The following is an 18,926-nucleotide window of genomic DNA, read 5'->3' as shown; positions in this document are numbered from 1 at the left end:
GCCTGTGGCAGATAGTGCCGCTTGACGGAGCGACAGCCCACAAATATTTCCGTACCGGCATAGTTATCTTGCAGGAAGTCCACTCCTCGTTCCACAGAGAACCATAACACAGTCCCTGTTCTCCTGATTAAGGTGGGGTCTCCTGGCTGGGGGCCGTCTATCACCTGTTTGACCCACTCTTCAACGGCTGACTTATACTCCCAGGCCGTCTGGGCAAACGCGGTAATTTCGTGGGGCACCTCAGGGTTCAGGCTCTTTACTTGGCTCGGAGAGTAGCTGGGCTGCGGAGTGGAAATGCCAGCCGCCTCCGCCGCACCAGTAGGTGTCTGCAGCGGTGCAGGAGGCCTAGGCCTGGTGGCAGGTGCTGGGGTCTCAGGACGCGGTGCAGGGGCGGACACGGACCGGGCCGGGGCCTCAGGGAGCGCGGCAGCTCTTACTTGTAGTTGCGGCCGGGCGGCCAGTTCAAGTGCCTCCTGGTTGCCATCTGGGGATGCCATCTTCATCTGTGACGCAGACTGGTTACTGGCCGGTGTAGCGACATCAGCGATGTCCTCCGCGGGAACAGGCACGACGTCGACATCCATCGTCACTGGTACGTCGCCTTCCGCGGGAACACTTGACAGAGAGGAGGTATCCACAGCCTCCGTGAACTCAATCAGGTCCGGGCTCTTTGTCTCAGGAACCGGGACTTCAGTGGTGGCTTTTTCAGGAACCTCCGGAAGGCTGGCCAAGGTAGGTGGCACAGATTTCTTGCCCAGGGAGGGGTCCACTGCCTCCAGTATGGTAGCGAATATGGAGGGACCGCTCTTCTTCGATACTTGGGAGACCTGGATCTCCGGTGGGTGCTCCTCATAGACCGGTTCTCTAGCAAATGACATCTGATTCCACCGGGGTTGGGGAAACGCCATCTTGACCACGTCTTCTATCCAACAGACTGCCAGTTCGAAGGGTGCAGCCCAGAGGGTGGAGTCTTTATCCCCTCGGCTCACAATAGAAAGTTCACTGGGGGCAGTCTCTAGTTTTCCCGCTTCCAGGGGGGCGTATTCGGCATCTTCGCGCTCTTGAGGGGAAGTTACTAATTTTTCCCGCTTCTGGGGGGCGTATTCGATAGTTCGCGCTCTTGAGGGGGCGTGCTTGTCTCTTCCCATCTCTTGGGTGCGGTTACAACAACTTCTTGAAGAGGCGTGTATTCGCTATCTTCGCCATCTTGAAAGTCATAGAGATGCTGCACCATGAGGGAAACATGGCCGATTAACCCTTGCAATTCTGACGCGCACAATGCAGTGTTTTCTGGGCCAGCAATAAAAGTAATAAGATCCATTTTCAGGGTGTTTTGCACAATCTGCAGCTCTAGCAATACTGTGAAACATGCGATGGGATACGTTTGAACACAGAATTGGATCCGGTTCTGTTGGACAGGGATAGCACACAATTCAATCTGATCCTGTTCGCAGTGACGCCACTTTATGCAATGATCAGGACACTGGTTCGGTGGCCAATGATGCAGTGGGTCAGGATATGTGCATATAAGTCTATGAGTAGTTTGTGACGCCAATTGCTGCTTGCGCAGGTATTGTAACAGGACCCTTTAAGATGATATAACTCACGTACCAGGTGAGGAATGCCAGAGGGGGATAATGTCTCTGTGTAGTAGGTATTGTGTCAACGGTGTCTCCTACCTTGGTACGGCTGGACTCCTGGATCCCGGCTCACTTGCAATAAATTGAGTGTTGTTAGTAGGAGTAACTGAGGAACTTTGGTAGTAAGGAATGAGATCCAGACTGGTGATATAATCCAACTTGTCTTTACTTAATGGCAGCTTGAATCCATACGAGTTACAGCATTAGCCTTGGGTCGCAGCAGGTATTGGCAATATGTGTCAGGAATCAATATGTGTTCTGCTTCTATTCATATGCCTAGAGAATCTGGCAGGTATCTATCTTCTGCTCTGTCTGTCTTCTGCTTGATATGGGCCTGACTAGCTGAGGAGGTATTTGGCTTCTCCTGGTCTCTGGATCTGTACTGACAGCTATGCAACAGGGAATGTCTCTTCCTGGAGGACTGAAGGTGCTGCTTGCTTGTCGACCAGCTGAGGCTGATGGCTCAGTCTGGGAATGGAGATCTTTGGCCTCAGCCGAGGTTGGCTCCAGGTTTGGGATCCCTGTAACTGGGAGCTCCTACTAACACAGCCTTCCCCTTGCAGGGAGAGCTGGAACACACAATAACTTAACTTCCTCTCCTCCCCATGAGGTAGGATGTGGGAAGATTCCACTCCTCCTCAAAGAGGGGGGAGCTAGCCTGGAATGGACTATTCCAGTCTAGATATGCTAAACTGGCTATGGTCTGCTGAACATATTGCTGCCACCTGCTGGTGTACATGGAAATTACAGCAAATACATTATACAGGCCTGGAAAAACATGTAATGGAAGAATGCATTGTTAGATTACACAGGATGACAATGTACATATACACCTGACATGATGCAGCAGGGAGAAAGAGTTTAGTGACATACTCTGGGATGTTACATCTGGACCCATGAAAGGTGGTTATACAATGAGGGGGGTACAATTTTTTTTTAAAGTACTCGGGGGGGGGGAGGTGCCAGAGAAAGGACCCGCCCCGGGTGCCAAACACCTTAGGCATGACACTGGACATACCCCAAGGGAATTGTATCTGTAATAGCCGCAAAAGGTGATGCAAAGTAGTGACTTTCAAGGAGTGAATACTTATGCACAGTAAAGTTATATTTTTATTTTTTATTATTATTATTTATTTATAATACATAAAATGGTACACATCCCCTAATATCAAATTGGATTCTAGATTGTAATGCAACAAAACAGGAAAACGCAATGGGAGAGAATACTGTCACAAAGCACTGTATATAGTAGATTGCAATGGAAGGTAAGTAGTGTGTCTGGGGGAATTTTTGCTCATTCACCAAAAAGAGAATTTGTGAAGTCAGACACTGATGTTGGTAGAGAGGGTTTGGCTTGAGCTTCTTTCTAGCTTATTCCAAATGTGTTCATTAGGGTTAAGGTCAGGGCTCTGTGTGGGCCAGTCAAGTTCTTCCACAACAAACTCACCCAACCATGCCTTGCTTTGTGCACTGGAACAGAAAAAGGGTCTTCCTCAAACTGATCCCACAAAGTTGGAAGCATATAATTGTCCAAAATGTTTTGGTATACTGATGAATTAAGACTACCCTTCGCTGATGGGCATAGTGAGTTCATAGAAGTTTTTATTTTTTGTCACAAGTTAGTGGAATATGAGACTTTGTAAGAAAAAAATAAAAATCATCATTTTCCGCTAACTTGTGACAAAAAATAAAAAATTCTAGGAACTCGTCATGCCCCTCACGGAATACCTTGGGGTGTCTTCTTTCCAAAATGGGGTCACTTGTGGGGTAGTTATACTGTCCTGGCATTCTAGGGGCCCAAATGTGTGGTAAGTAGTTTGAAATTAAAATCTGTAAAAAATGGCCGGTGAAATCCGAAAGGTGCTCTTTGGAATGTGGGCCCCTTTGCCCACCTAGGCTGCAAAAAAGTGTCACACATGTGGTATCGCCATACTCAGGAGAAGTTGGGCAATGTGTTTTGGGGTGTCATTTTACATATACCCATGCTGGGTGAGAGAAATATCTTGGCAAAAGACAACTTTTCCAATTTTTTTATACAAAGTTGGCATTTGACCAAGATATTTATCTCACCCAGCATGGGTATATGTAAAATGACACCCCAAAACACATTGCCCAACTTCTCCTGAGTACGGAGATAGCAGATGTGTGACACTTTTTTGCAGCCTAGGTCATAGAAGTTTTTATTTTTTGTCACAAGTTAGTGGAATATGAGACTTTGTAAGAAAAAAAAAAATCATCATTTTCCGCTAACTTGTGACAAAAAATAAAAAGTTCTATGAACTCACTATGCCCATCAGCGAATACCTTAGGGTGTCTACTTTCCGAAATGGGGTCATTTGTGGGGTGTTTGTACTGTCTGGCCATTGTAGAACCTCAGGAAACATGACAGGTGCTCAGAAAGTCAGAGCTGCTTCAAAAAGCGGAAATTCACATTTTTGTACCATAGTTTGTAAACGCTAACTTTTACCCAAACCATTTTTTTTTTTTACCCAAACATTTTTTTTTTATCAAAGACATGTAGAACAATAAATTTAGAGAAAAATTTATATATGGATGTCGTTTTTTTTGCAAAATTTTACAACTAAAAGTGAAAAATGGCATTTTTTTGCAAAAAAATCGTAAAATTTCGATTAATAACAAAAAAAGTAAAAATGTCAGCAGCAATGAAATACCACCAAATGAAAGCTCTATTAGTGAGAAGAAAAGGAGGTAAAATTAATTTGGGTGGTAAGTTGCATGACCGAGCAATAAACGGTTAAAGTAGTGTAGGTCAGAAGTGTAAAAAGTGGCCTGGTCATTAAGGGTGTTTAAGCTAGGGGGGCTGAGGTGGTTAAGAGGTGCCTCTTAATACTTTTTGTCTCTATCAATATATAGTTATGAACATAATACAGCATAGCTTTTCAACTGTGCCACAGGTACATTTAAAAATCATGCTGTCATTAGGAGGGGGTTGTGTGCACCATTTTCCCTAAAGTACAAGTGGCCATGAGCAAGGGTGTGACAGATATCTGACATCATTTGCTAGTGGTGGTTTAACTGTTTGTAGTTTAAATCCATTCTTCCCTTCATATAATGAAAATTGACTTTCTGATAAGCATGTCTTTCTATGCCTTAGATAAAATCAGCAAATGGAGCTGCAGTGTAAAGCATGGGGGAGGGACATTGCAGCGACTGAGCAACTGATAAGACAGGGGAATGATTTCAGACTATTTCAGATTCAATGTAAGAACTGTAACCAAACACAATGAGGGAAATTTATCAATACTGGCGCTTTGTACGCCGGTCTTGATACCCCCTGCACTACCAGAGGAACACACAGGCCTCATCATAAATTGGCACATCCTACATACACCTAAACAGAAATCTATGACAGCTCAGCGCTGCCATACATTTCTGGTGTCATTTGCACCAGAAAACAGGCGTAAGTGAAGATAAATTTGGCAGGGCAGCTGACCATGACCCCTTGCCAACCTTGCCACGTCCCCTTTAGCGAAAGTGGCGAGGGCGACATAAAACTGATAGATGCAACCATTTTTTTTGCAGTTGCAGGTAAAACGTCACACCTTTAATGTTTTAACGCCACTTTTCAGGAGCAAGGGAGATGGTAAATCTCCGCCGATGTGCGGGATCTTGGAGCAATTTTCCCCATGAACTTTAATTAACCCACCATCCACCCAGTGAAAACTGATCTCTGATAACATCACCATGTAGAGCGGGGACCAGCAACCTCCGCCACTCCAGCTTGTGTTGAAACTACAACTCCCAGAATCCTCCTTTCACTTTTATGGAAGTTACAAGAACAATCGTTTGAATCTGCATGCTGGGAGTTGTAGTTTCACGGCAGCTGGAGTGCCAAAAGTTGCTGATCCCTAATGTAGAGGATGCACTATACATCATATACAGGTGAAACTCGAAAAATTTGAATATCGTGCAAAAGTCCATTTATTTCAGTAATGCAAATTAAAAGGAATTGCATTAATGCAGCTTAAAATTAGAATTTTGTGAAAAGGTTCAATATTCTAGGCTCAAAGTATCACGCTCTAGTCAGCTAATTAATCCATACCCCCTGAGCAAAGGGGACCTCAAAATTGTGACTTTGGGGTTTCATAAGCTGTAAGCCATAATCATCCAAATTATAACAAATTGGAGTTCTCTGGTGGACACCAGTGCTAGATTATCAGGCTTTTTGGATGGCAGGGTTCTGGGTAAAGGAATTTCCCTATGTATAGCTATGTACCACTATATAGTTACACCTAATGACACATCATTAATCCCTGGAAATGACTCCTCAATCGGTGGCATATCATCAGTCTCTGAGAGGGAGTGCTCACGTCACTGATGTCCTGTCCAGGAATTTCTGTCGAGCTAGACCCTAAAGAGTGTACCCCGCTGCTGTGAACCTAGTGCCCATGTTCACCGGGTGACAGCCCTGTGTCTATCTTTAACCTGTGAAGACGGAGCCACCTGGAAGGTCTTACTCATCGTAAAAGCTTTCAGACCGCAATAATTGTCATTGACAAGAGCAGTTTGTGTCACCAGTTGAAACTACAATGTGTGAAAGCAAGTTCTTCCAGCATTTATCATATATGCTCCAGTATGAACGTGTGCCACCCATTTCATCTGTGCTCACGTGTAGTGGGTGTGACACCCTCGCACAAACAGGAAGAGATACTGCTCTGTGGAGCTGTCTCTGCTCTCAGTTTGCTGACTCTGGGACCTTTGGATTACACCCAGGACTAGACATTGATTTTCAGTTTTGGTTACTTTATTACTTGTGACCGTTTCCTTCTCTACTCAGATGATTTTCACTTTTCTGTAACTCCTACTCCCAACATCTGCTTCTGCGTCTTTTATTTCCTCTTCTCTGTCTCAAGACTTTGAGTCTGATCTGATTCATTGTCATAAAACTCTTTTCCACAGTCCTTCATCTTGTCATTATATACACGTCTCCTTTATCTCGGAGCCTGGTCTGAACTCGATCTTAATTCTTCTGCTCGCTCTCTACCCATGCATGCGTTACATGTAGGGCACAGTGCCAGTCTGGACAGGAAGACAATGGAGAGGGTCATACAGAAACTGGATGGACTGTCAAGGCTCAACGGGGTTCCTCAACTGCAGAGAAGTCACCCCTACCTTCCAGACATTACCCGAGATATAAAGGACCATCTGCGCCAAATTGTAGACAAGACCTCTGACCTGAGTCATAACCAGTACCTGCAGGTGACAGTGAAAAGTCTGCTCAGCAAGACCGTGCAATGTGCTGAAATAGTCAAAAAGGAAGGGGCAGTGGCCAGGTAAGTGCAACGACCGGGGTGTCCTCTACAAAAGTAGTCAAGCTGTATTTGCCATTTATTTGTTGGGACTGCACTATTTGTCTATTGCGGTAACGCACTAGGTAAACATACAGAGACACAGATCATGATATCACTTCATGTTGTACCAGATGACAAACTCACCTCTTCTACAACGTATAGAAAGATATTATACATTATTATATTATTGTACCTTCCCATATTTCGTCCTCATGGTTGTAGTGATACAGAGAAATCCTACATGGGGGACTGGTGGAGAAGAAACATGCAGACACATTTGAATGTAGGTGATCGCTGGTGCCAAGAGCCAGGGCAAATCAAGCCACGGCATGTGTATCTAGTGCCATGTGCAGGTAAAGCTGCTAATCCAAGGCATTCTAATCATGAATGAATTCCTAAATCCCCATGATACAAATTTACAGAGGTGCATGTCCATATGGGATTGCCCAAAATAAGTGACATCCATAGTCCCCATGGAATGGGATCCAGATTGACCCATTACTGATTCATCACCGTTCAGTTCACTATTGCATTATTAAATGGAAGGAGACAATGAGAAATATGATTCCCAGTAATCCCAATAAGCAGTGCTAAACTCGTCTTCTATGCACTATGATAAGGTCGCCTGCAAACCAATGGTAACCCCATGTGATATCTTGATAGGATCATTAGCTCAAACTTTTGAATGTGTTTCAGTTGTCCTAGTCCAGGTATGCTCAACCTGCGGCCGCCAGCATGCCCTTATAGCTGTAGGCTGCTCAGGCATAATGGGAGTTGTAGTTTTGCAACAACTGGAGGGCCACAGGTTGGGCATCCCTTTCCTAGTCTGTCTGTATTAGGGGCCAATCACACATCCGCAAAATGGGTCCGCATCCGTTTCTCAATTTTGCGGAACGGGTGCGGACCCTGCAAAAAGATAGAACATGACAAGAAAAGACATATCTATTATAGTGCCAGCCATGTGTGGTCCTCAAAATGCAGAACGCACATGGCCGGTGTCCGTATTTTGCGGATCTGTCCGAGTTTTGCGGATCTGTCCTCTTTTGCGTGTCCGTGTTTGACTGCAATTTGCAGACAGCAAAACAGTTACGGATGTGTGAATGGACCCTTACAGTCCTAGTTCTTGCCTGCTTTCTTCCTGCATCCATCTCTACCCCATCTGCAAGCTCTCCTAGTATCTCCAGTTTTGTGTTGTCATTACAGTATCTACAGTTCCAGTATTAAATACTGTCCAAACTTCTGTGATGCAGCTTCTCTGCATCAAGTCAAGTCCTGCCTAAAATCACATAGTCAGTAAAAAGTGTCTGTTCAGACTATACCTGTGGTGTGTTTTGGTACATTTTCTTTGGCTATAGCCTCTGCTGCTTGCATCTGTGTCCCTGACCCCAGTGGGTCAGCGAAAACTATTCTTGGACTATCCCAAGAGGTAGCATTCTGGTTGCTCTCCTGCAGCGAAGTCCAGATATTTGTATAAGGGTTAAAGGGGTTACCCAACACCTGGGCGCCTCATACAGGTTATACTTACCCTGCTCCTCATCGCTCCTGATGCCTGCACAGCCACCATTGCATCTCACTATTGCATCACCAAAGATGCCCCTTCCCATTGCCGGATGTTCTGATCCGCATGACAGCGTGATGCAGCAGCGGCCATTCGGGCATCAGGAGTGAAGCGGGTGCTGGGGAGTGGTTTAAGTATAACCTATATGAGGTGCCCGGGAATTTTGGGGGGCATTATAGGAGTTGGAAAACCCCTTTAAAGGGTGAATATGAGGTGAGTGCCAGAAAAATGCAGTTAGGGGGTCATTTATTAAGACCGGTGTTTTAGACACCATTTTTAATAAACCCCCTGCACTGGCCTCTACATAACTTCAGTGTATCCACCACCGATTCTAAATGTAGGACAGCTTCCATGCTGTCTTACATTTAGACCATTTTCCACGCCTAAAACAGGCATAAAAAATTACCTACCGGCCCGTCTCTTTCCCCGCCCACCCTATGCCCACTTATTTAGACCTGGCTTGAGTGGGGAGAAGTTGCAGATTGCAGCGCAAATAAGTGTTGTGCCACCATCTGCATCTGAAATACTCCTAATATAGACATATTTCACCATAATAAATGACCCTCTCAGTGTTTAGCTCAAAGTCAAACCAGTTAGTTGGCAGAGTGGGTCTACACTTTGCTTCTTCTTTATGCTGCACAACACTTGGTAGTCTGACTCTAAGTTTGGCCAGGGAACACTCCTCGTGGCTCCTGAGGCTCTAAGCTGTGGCCTCCACATCCAGCAGAGCTGAAGGTGCTCTGGCTGGCTTTGCTTCGGCATGTCCAGCAGAGATGTGCCCAGCACACCCTCCTTCCCCTAGCAGGGGGTAAGCTAGACTCACTAGAACTGGTCCCACCATTCCTGCAGGAAGTTGGACTCCCCCACTCCTCCACAGAGGGGGTTAGAATGGAATGGAAAGTTCCATTCTACCTATCTGTAGTTCTGTCACGTTTGCTGTCACTTGCTGGTGAACCAGGCACATTACATTTGAACATACTTACAAAACATTGGAAATGCACAGTGTAGTGGACCTGAAATAAATGCATAGATGATATTATATTAGCATACACAGATAGAATCAGGGCATAGGAGTGGTAATGCCCCTCTGGGGTGTTACATTTCCCCTTACTTAAAACCAAGCTGCCCTCGGCTTGTGCTTAGTGTGTGCTCTAAGGGTATCCAAGGAAAAATTCAAGTGCTGCATGAGAATGTGGACTATGACACACATATATAGATTGACATAGCAACATCTACCACTAGGTTCCTGCCCGTATGAGTAGGGTGTATATTCACAGTTTGCCCTCTCGGTAATAACCAGTGAACCAAAAAATACTGCACAAAGCACTCAAATACTCCACAACGTGGCCATAGTCGTATATGGAGCGTGGGGGTGTCATGTACTGTAATCCCTTCACGATGCTATGAGACGCCCGCAAATAGAAAGGTGGCTTCATCCTGTATTCCATTCCAAGCTCCAAGGTCTATAAATAGCTTTTCGGTCACCTTGATGACTAACAGGTAGCTACAAAATTTTCCTTAAGGCAGTGCACAAGGCCTTAGGACATAAACAGACTACGAGAAGGAGCCGGTTCTCTCCCGTATCTCCATGAGGGTTATTCCCTCCAACCACATATTAGCAGCAGGTCTACCCTTGACGGTGTTAGAGCTGCTTGTGACGTGACCTGACATCTTCAGAGGCAGTCCATATGAGCTAGAGTAAGGTGTTAACTATCTGGCCAACAAGATTAAGTGCAAAGATCGAAATAAAGTGCATTCAATCACATTGCTGTACCTGTAAAGGAATACATACAAGAATGCGTCGTATATATTATTATTTTTTTGAGTATTGGATTGTGGTGATTAATATCACCTTGGTGGCCCTATTTCAACTTTTCACTGTATATTCAATTATCCCTTAATTCCACATTTTTGTTCCCTGTACTGCCTACTTTTACCTGTGCTTAAAATAGGGTTGCTAGGCATGGTCCGTCTATCTGTTGATAGACGGAGCACGCTGCGTGCAAGGTCACATTACTGACAGCCAGAGACTGTAAGTAAATGATTAAAGCCAGGTCCTCCCCAGCAGCTGATAACAGTGCCTGGGCTGTGTGCACTTCTCCCTGTCCCTGCGCTTGGCAGACACTCCCTCACTCAGCAGAGCTGGAGAATGCAGAGTTGGAGCAGCGCACAACAGGGAAGGGAGATCTGCCATCTGCTCAGTGTATAAATGAAAGCAACATGTGGTAAGAGGACCCCTTTGTGCTGCAGGAGATTAACCCTTTAGGGGGGAGGGCTCTGGTTACTGACACTTTTGGGGGGCTATTGTTACTGGCTAGTGCATGTGAGGAGCTCAATGCATTGTGGGTAGTGAGGGCAGGCGGGATTAGCCTCAGGGTGAGGGCAGTGGCGGCTATCTTAACTGAATAGTGAAATTGCAGTTTTATGCAAGGGCTAAGGACTGAATCTTATTAAATATGGGGTAAGTCAGTCTAATGGTAACTGATTCTGGAATATCATGTTATTTGTAACTACATATATGAAAATTGAAATTAGCGTCTAAATGTGACAGTTATCCTTTAACAATGTCATTATTTGTAATATGTAATATATGAGGTAATAATGTAATTTGTAATCCACATGGGGTATAAAATAGCAGCAAAGATAATGAGAACCCTTTTAGCAAAAGGGGCTCCCAATTAACCTGAGAAGTGGGGAAAAAGGGAATTTTGCCGCAGACATGCGCAATTGGGAAGCATTTTCAGTAGCTGGGGGAGTCCTGACAAACATGGCTATCTGGGTGAGGACAAAACGGGGGCAACAAAACAAATAAAACACAGCCAACAAGTCCTCACCCCTCAAGTCCAGTCCATGAAGTGGCTTCCATTAGTTTATGGTCCTTTAGGTCCTGATGATGAGTGTAGCAGAGTAGTTCCTTAGAGTAGGTACCCTAGATCCTCATCACTGCTGCTGCTGCTGAACAACATTAGTAGTCTCTCCTGCCTCTTGTAGGCTAGACGTGCAGCAATTGTGGTGCTCTGGCGACTCCTGCTGGTGGATTTTGGAAGTGACCTGGTGGTCACACTTGTCATCGTCGCTGCGGCAACTTTTTGTTTTCTGGGTCCGGAACCTCCTGCCATAAGGAATGGATTCAGGAGCTCCGACTGCAAAGGAGCTGGTAGGCAATCCTCCTCTCGCGGTGGTGACTCTTGGGCAGCTCTCTCCAGTGCCGACATCAACTTCCACGGGAGCTGATATGTTACCACCATGGTACTGTAGGTAATGGTAGAGGTGGATACACATCCCATTTGGCAAGTTGGGGGCGGAAGCAAACCTGGAGTTAGAAGCTCCAGCTTGGCTTGGGGTTTTTCACAGAAGCACAGTACTCCCCCTGTGGTTTCCTGCAGGCAGCGTACCCAACCCGTAGCTGCTGGGTCTTCCTGCCAGCACTCTGGTGCTGACGCTGGGTCGAAGGGCCTTTCCAGAAGGGTCACTCCAGTAGCAAGGGTCCCTTGAGGGCCTCCATTGGGGTGTATTCTATTTGGTCTCCCTTTTAGAGGCTGTGTCGTGCCTGGGGAAGATACGGGCCTTGACCCAGCGACGATTTATGACCAGCTCCTGACCTGTCTCATCGTCCCGGAGGAAGCTGGTACCTCTCTCTATGGAGAACCAGACAATGGTTCCCATCCTCCTCTCCAATACTGGGTCTCTTGGCTGTCTTCGATCCAACACATGGACCACCCAGTCTTCTATGGCCCTTCTATAGTCCAACATGGTACCTGAATGAGCCGTGAGTTCTTTCGGGACCATAGGATTTAGGCCTTCGAAGGTCCTGCTCTTCTTGGGCGGTGGAGTGGATACTCCGGCCACTTCCACTGCACCAGCCGCAACGGGGAATGCCTGGGATTCTGGCGATGCTAATCGCTGTAATTGTGAGACGCGCATATCTGGAGGGGCAACTTCCTTCTCCATCTGATTGCCCCACAGCATCTTGTTCCAGTTCACTCTCCGATCAATACAAAATGGTGAAGGAAGAGGAGCTCTGGGGCTGGAGTTTCCTCTCTGTACATTTGCACTGGGTTGTTCTCTGTGGGCAGGGCTGTATTTTCTCGCTCTAGAGGCTGGGCGTTCCCTTTATTTCTCACGCTTGAGATGCAAGAAGAAGGTACGCCATCACAGGCAAAGATGGCTGATTAACCCTTGGGATGCCGACGCGCACTTCCCTGCGCCTGTCGTTCCGCAGTAAACACAATAAAGTCATTTTTAAATTTTTTTTTTTTTTTTTACAATTCTTTAGGCCTTGCAGTATGAAGACACACAAATAAATCCTGTTCGTGACAGCAGCTGCAGCGAGCCGCCCCCTGTGGCTTGGCTTGGGCACGTCCAGCAGAGATGCGCCCAGCACACCCGGTTTTCCCTAGCAGGGGGTAAGCTATCCTTACTAGAACTGGTCCCCACTCCCCACCCTTCCTGCAGGAGATGAGACTCCGCCACTCCTCCACAGGGGGGGTTAGAATGGAATGGAAAGCTCCATTCTACCTAACTATAGCTCTGCCACATTTGCTGCCACCTGCTGGTGAACCAGGCACATTACATTTGAACATAACAGTTACAAAATTGGAAATGCACAGTGTAGTGGACCTGAAATAAATGCATAGATGACATTATATTACCATACACAGATAGAAGCAGGGCATAGGAGTGGTAATGCCACTCTGGGGCTTTACACACTCACTGATTCGGGACAACCTTGTTACATGTGTTTCCAGGGAAGGTAGGGTTTTCCGCAAACTGTGGCATGACCCTGGTGTTTTTGTGATCTCTTCCTCCTGTTAACTTTAATGGGAAAATATAGCATTAAGCAGAACACTTGCACTTAGTTAACTGATTTTATAGTGGCTTGTTATTGCATATAATACAATGACTTCCTTATGTTTATTACCCGATATAAAAAGCAGTTAGTTACGGCTAAAAACAGTAGAAGCATGTGTGACAGTAATGATGTGTCCCTGAAAAGCGGCTGTAAAACAAACGCACATGCTATAGTGTGACATCAGGATACGCATCCAACCTGTCACGAGGGTGTCAAGAACCACGCCTGACTCCGTTATACCCGGGGTCAGGAAGTCGCAGCGGTTGGCTGCGCGCTCTATGTAAGATAGGGCTGTTTCCTTATGGTAGCTTTCTGGGTTTGCTTTGCAACCCTTTTGGCTCACTCAGGGATCCGTAGCTCTTTCTCCTCAGCTGTTCCTTGTCCAGCACTCCCAACCTCCTTATATTCCCCTCTCACACTTCTCTGGTTGCCAGATATAGAGCTTCCTGCCTGGACATCTATTCTGACTCTCTGGAGCTGTGTTGCTGCGTTCTCTGGTTGTTGGTCCAGAACGCTACCCTCCGGATCCCTGTTGGACCTTTTTGGTCTGCTGTGGTCGCCCACCTGGGTGTATGTGTTTGTCTGTGTTGTCTGTCCTCTCCCTGGTGTTTCTCTCTTAGTGTCAGTGGTGCGGACTAGCGATCCCACCGGCCCGTTCACTATCTAAGGCTCATTTTAGGGAAAGCCAGGGTTTAGGCACGTGATCGCCGCACGGGTGAGGAACCCGTCTAGGGACGTCAGGGCAGTCAGGTGCCAGCCGCAAGGTGAGTCAGGGGTCACCACCTTTCCCTCTCCCTTGGGCAGGGCTTTCCCTTTTCCCTCCCTGTGCGTGAGGCCGGTCATTACACAACCTTAAATTCAAGGAAATATACTAACTGACAAAGCTCAGGACAATACTTCCTTATTGCAGCTTAAAAAACTGCATCACCACAAATACAATACTTGAAGTAATCCTAACAGATGGCTATCGAGTTAACCCCTATCCGACCACCCACTTTAAATTTACGGCCGGAGTGGGGTATTTAACTATGGCGCCTGCTCGCGAGCGCCATAGCCACTGGGAGCCTGCTGTTTTAAACAGCAGATACCCGGGGCTCATGTATGCGATTGACGATAATTTCAATCTCACACATTTAACCCCTGAGATCTGTGAGCTCAAAAACTCGGTAGCGCATGCTCCCGGCCGTGCAACAGCTCCCCCTGGCGGCTATCAGGGTAGGCAGTTAGTTTGTGCGGCAGCCTCAGTCCTCCTGAATGATCCAAGGCTAGCCACATTTAGGACCACCGTAACTGGATAAATAGTGCTGCCACAGCCTACTGTTGCAGTATTTTGCATGGTAGTTTGCACCACTCTGAGACCCACAGAGGCATTCTGAGACCCACAGAGGCATGCAGGTTTCAGAAGAACATTTATCTAGGCACAGATGGACTTACTGTAGATGGGACTTGTGGTTGTCAAGAAGACCCTCACTCATGTTTGTGATGCACAGGCATCCCATACTGTTCAGTTGTGCCCATAAGTGAGACATTTAACGGGATTATCCAATATTATATAATTATTATATTTATTATTATATCAGATCTCACAGAGTAGCTGTCTTGCGGTTTTGATCATACTTACCTTGTTCCTGATGCTTGTTCCATGGACAAATCTTCATCTCCCTGGTGCGCTGATATATCACCATGTTCATGGTGGGCATGTGCAACGGGGGGACGCCTCCCAGCGCCAACAAATAGATTGTGTTTCATGACGCCAGTTGCAGCGAGGCAACAAGGGCACAGGGCCCCTTTTTGTGATATAGTGGATAGTACCCAGGTGTAGGAATGGCCGAGTGGTATAGGGTTTCCTAAAATGTCCCTTGGTGTAATGTTGTGTCACGGTGCTCCTACTTGGATACACTGGACCCCAGGCATTGGCTCCGAAGCAGTAAAAGGGGGAGGTACTGTAGTAGTAGGGGATGAAGAAAAAATGTGAGTCCAGACCTTGTGATGAAGTTCAATAACAGCTTTACTTTGCATAAACGTTTCTCCAAACGAGTTACAGACTTTGTCTTGGTTCCAGCAGGCTTTAGCATTAAAACTGTGGCAGGCAAACTCCTCTCTGCTACATCTGTTGCTCTCTGGCTCTGCTGTACTAACAGGCTTAAATAGAATCTTTGCTTCTGCAGGATGCTGCAACCTCTCTCTGTAGTCTGACTCTAGATTCATCCAGGGAACTTTTCCTCCTGGCTCCTTAGGCTCCAAGCTGTGGCCTCTATATCCAGCAGAGCTTAGGGTGTTCTAGCTGGCTCGCTTCGCTTGCCTAGTACACGTCCTACTGCACACATTCCCCTTAACTAGTCCCTTCCCCTCCCTAGAGGGAGAGTTAGAATGGAACAAAGGGTTCCATTCTCTCTAAATGTAGCACTGCCAGGCTTGCTGACACCTACTGGTGAATCAGGTACATTACATTATAACATAACAGTTGCAAAATAGAGAAATGCACAGTGTTTGGACCTGAAATAATTACACAAGATGACATAAGGTTAACCAATAAAGACAGTAGCGGGGTGCAGAAGTGGTAATGCCACTCTGGGGCGTTACACATGTGACCACTGCAGCCAGTGACCTGCTCTACTTGCGTAACAACGAATGGTCACGTGAAGCAATCGGAGAAGGTCACCACTGCAACCAGCGGTGCCCCAGTAATATGCCCAGCTGTGCCCCCAGTAATATGCCCAGTTATGTGCCCCCAGTAATATGCCCAGCTGTGCCCCCCAGTAACATGCCCAGTTATGTGCCCCCAGTAATATGCCCAGTTATGTGCCCCCAGTAATATGCCTAGCTGTGCCCCCAGTAATGTGCCCACATTGTGCCCCCAGTAATATGCCCAGCTATGTCCCCAGTAATATGCCCAGCTGTGCCCCCCAGTAATATGCCCTCAGTGTGCCCCCAGTAATATGCCCACAATGTGGCCCCCAGTAATATGCCCACACTGTGCCCCACAGTGATATGTCCACATTGTGACCCCCCATTAATATGCCCAGTTATGTGCCCCCCATTAATATGCCCTCATTGTGCGCCCAGTAATATGCCCACATTGTGCCCCCAGTAATATGCCCGCATTGTGTCCCCAGTGATATTCCCACATTGTGCCCCTTACAGAAAGTAAAATAAATAAATATAAAAACGACATACTTACCTTCTTCTTAGCAGCAGCAGCAGGACATCGGCTGCTCTAGTCTGTGACAAAGGCGGAGCCAAGGCTGACTGTAGGCCAGCCCGCCCCCCGCACAGACCAGAGGTGTGGAGAGCCGGCGGGGGGAGGAATGATGAAGCAGGGAGCCGATGTCAGCTCTCTGCTTCATCATAATACAGGCCTAGTAGTTGTTTGGTGATGGGTGGCTTGGCTGTATTCCCTCACCTTACAGCAGTGTCTGTAGATGCATTAGTAGCAGGTCACTCTGATATCTGGACTCTCAAGGCTTTACTTGAGGACAAATTGAAGTAGTTATGCCTGTGGAGTCTGTCACAGGAGCACTGCAGATTGCTTCCTCTCCACCCTGTCTCAGGACAAGATCTACCGCTCCTGGCAGGAGGAAGGACCAGCTCTAACATTGGAGGCACACACAATACAGTATAGCACTGTATTACATTTTGTAAAGGCTGAAAAGTATGCACCCACATTTTTCATCCAATAAGACGCACCTAGGTTTTAGAGGAAGACAATAAGAAAAAAAATATTTTCCATTAGACCTCCTCAATCAGAATCCAAATGTTAATAGGACCCCAATAAGGCCTCAGATCAGACCCCCAATCAGACCTCAGCTCAGACCCCAATGTGAATGACCCCCAATCAGACCTCAGATAAGAGCCCCATGCCTCTCATCAGCCCCCATATGCCTCTCATCATCCCTCTTGCCTATTTTCAGCCCCCATTGACTCATATCAGCCCCCATGCCACAGAGAACATAAAATAAAATAAAACACCTCTCCTGGTCCGGACTCCGCCGCTCCTCACCACCAGTGCTCTGTCTTCTTGTTCCTGCCGTTGGCTGTGTTATGATCTTACGCGCACAGTGTGAAGTCACAGAGCGCCCTTACGCTGTGCGCAGCCACAGCACTACTGACAGACGAGGACCAGGAAGTGGTGAATACAGAGCCTTCACCGCTTTCTGGTCCTCCGGTACTAATGAGCGCTTCCATAATGGAAGCACTCATTAGTATTCACCCTCCATAAGACGCAGGGACATTTTTCCCACACTTTTGGGGGAAAAATGCATCTTATGGCGGCGAAAAATGCGTTAATTCCATCTAGTAAAAAAGCTATTCTTCCACAGTGTTGATCCAATAGAACACAAAACAACCCCCATAAGACAGGAGCCAACCGTTTCATACTGGGGTCTCTAAATATGACAATATATCCTTCTAGTATTCACATCCTGGTAGATTATTTCTTACAGGAATGGTTCCCGAGTCCTTAAGACCCATGACGTACCGGTACGTCATGTGTTGTTCGAATCACCGCCGCCCGGCGGGCATTGATCGGAACAAGGTGCCTGCTCAAATCATTGAGCAGGCACCTCGGCTAAGTGACCCCCCCCCGTGTCAATTCAGACCTGCGGTTTGCGGCTTTTACCTGGTGCGGCGGCGGTGGTGCCATCGGGGCCCTATGGGGCTGTGGGGGGGGGGCCCAATGGCATGGAAGGCAACACGATGCCTTCCTGAGGCATCTGCGCTGCCTTCCGGTGAAGAGCCTGTGAGATCCAGCCCCCTGGATCTCACAGGCTGGAAGCTGTATGAGTAATAGACACAGTATTACTCATACAGCCAATGCATTCCAATACAGAAGTATTGGAATGCATTGTAAAGGATTAGACCCCCAAAAGTTCAAGTCCCAAAGTGGGACAAAAAATAAAGTGAAAATAATTTTTATTTTATTTTATTTTTTTAACTTTTTTTTGTAAATTCTTTATTTATGAATATTTTTCATAACAAGAAGAAAGGTATGACAAGTACATATTGACAAAAGTAAATAAGGCACTAAATTAAGCAGCTTGAAATCTGGGTGGGCAGTCCCCACACGAATGGACACAAGTATAAAACAGAAGGAGAAGGGACATATACCCTTTATGTGCCTAGGCATAAAACATAGTATCTAGGTAATTTATATACGGCCCCTCTCCACTCCAATCCAGATACAGAGGCATATATTAGATAAATCAATTGCCTGCTAATTACATGGATCAAAAGTACTGTCAGAACAGTAAAGGACAATATAAACAAAAAACACAAAACACACAGTGAACGGATGGGTCTGTAATAGGCTTGGTAATCCGGGAGCACCTATATAATGTAGAGAACATAGTGAGTAAGTAGGATGAGGGGTCTGTTGGATACTAGAGTAACATTGACAAGGGTCTATTATTTTAGTAAATGGACATTGAAAGTATTTAGTGTATAAGGAATGTAAGAGGAATGTAGTCTTCTCTACCAAAATGGTCTGTGTAGGTCAGGTCAGAAGGGTTCGAGTGAGAGTGAATGCACAACTTCTTTGATATAAGTGTAAGGAACTAAGTTCCCTG

The 18,926-nt window shown here is 46.4% G+C and overlaps 1 protein-coding gene across 3 annotated transcripts in view; it reads left to right on the top strand.

The window, feature by feature from the left end:
* Window positions 1–6,313: 6,313 nt before the first annotated feature.
* Window positions 6,314–18,926, top strand: part of CBLC (Cbl proto-oncogene C) — a 66,191-nt gene continuing 53,578 nt past the window's right edge. For 2 of the 3 annotated variants that reach the window (XM_040434292.1, XM_040434282.1), the window contains exon 1: window positions 6,314–6,934. In XM_040434292.1, coding sequence (XP_040290226.1) covers window positions 6,648–6,934 — 287 coding nt within the window. In that variant the 5' untranslated portion in view covers window positions 6,314–6,647. Of the gene's footprint in view, window positions 6,935–7,196; window positions 7,306–18,926 lie in introns of those variants that run through there. The other variant, XM_040434300.1, reaches the window with a different exon arrangement.

The sequence above is a fragment of the Bufo bufo genome, chromosome 1 (assembly GCF_905171765.1).
Source record: "Bufo bufo chromosome 1, aBufBuf1.1, whole genome shotgun sequence".
Lineage (NCBI taxonomy): Eukaryota > Metazoa > Chordata > Amphibia > Anura > Bufonidae > Bufo > Bufo bufo.
The sequence above is the reverse complement of the archived record's forward strand: the minus strand, read 5'-3'. Positions and strand labels throughout refer to the sequence as shown.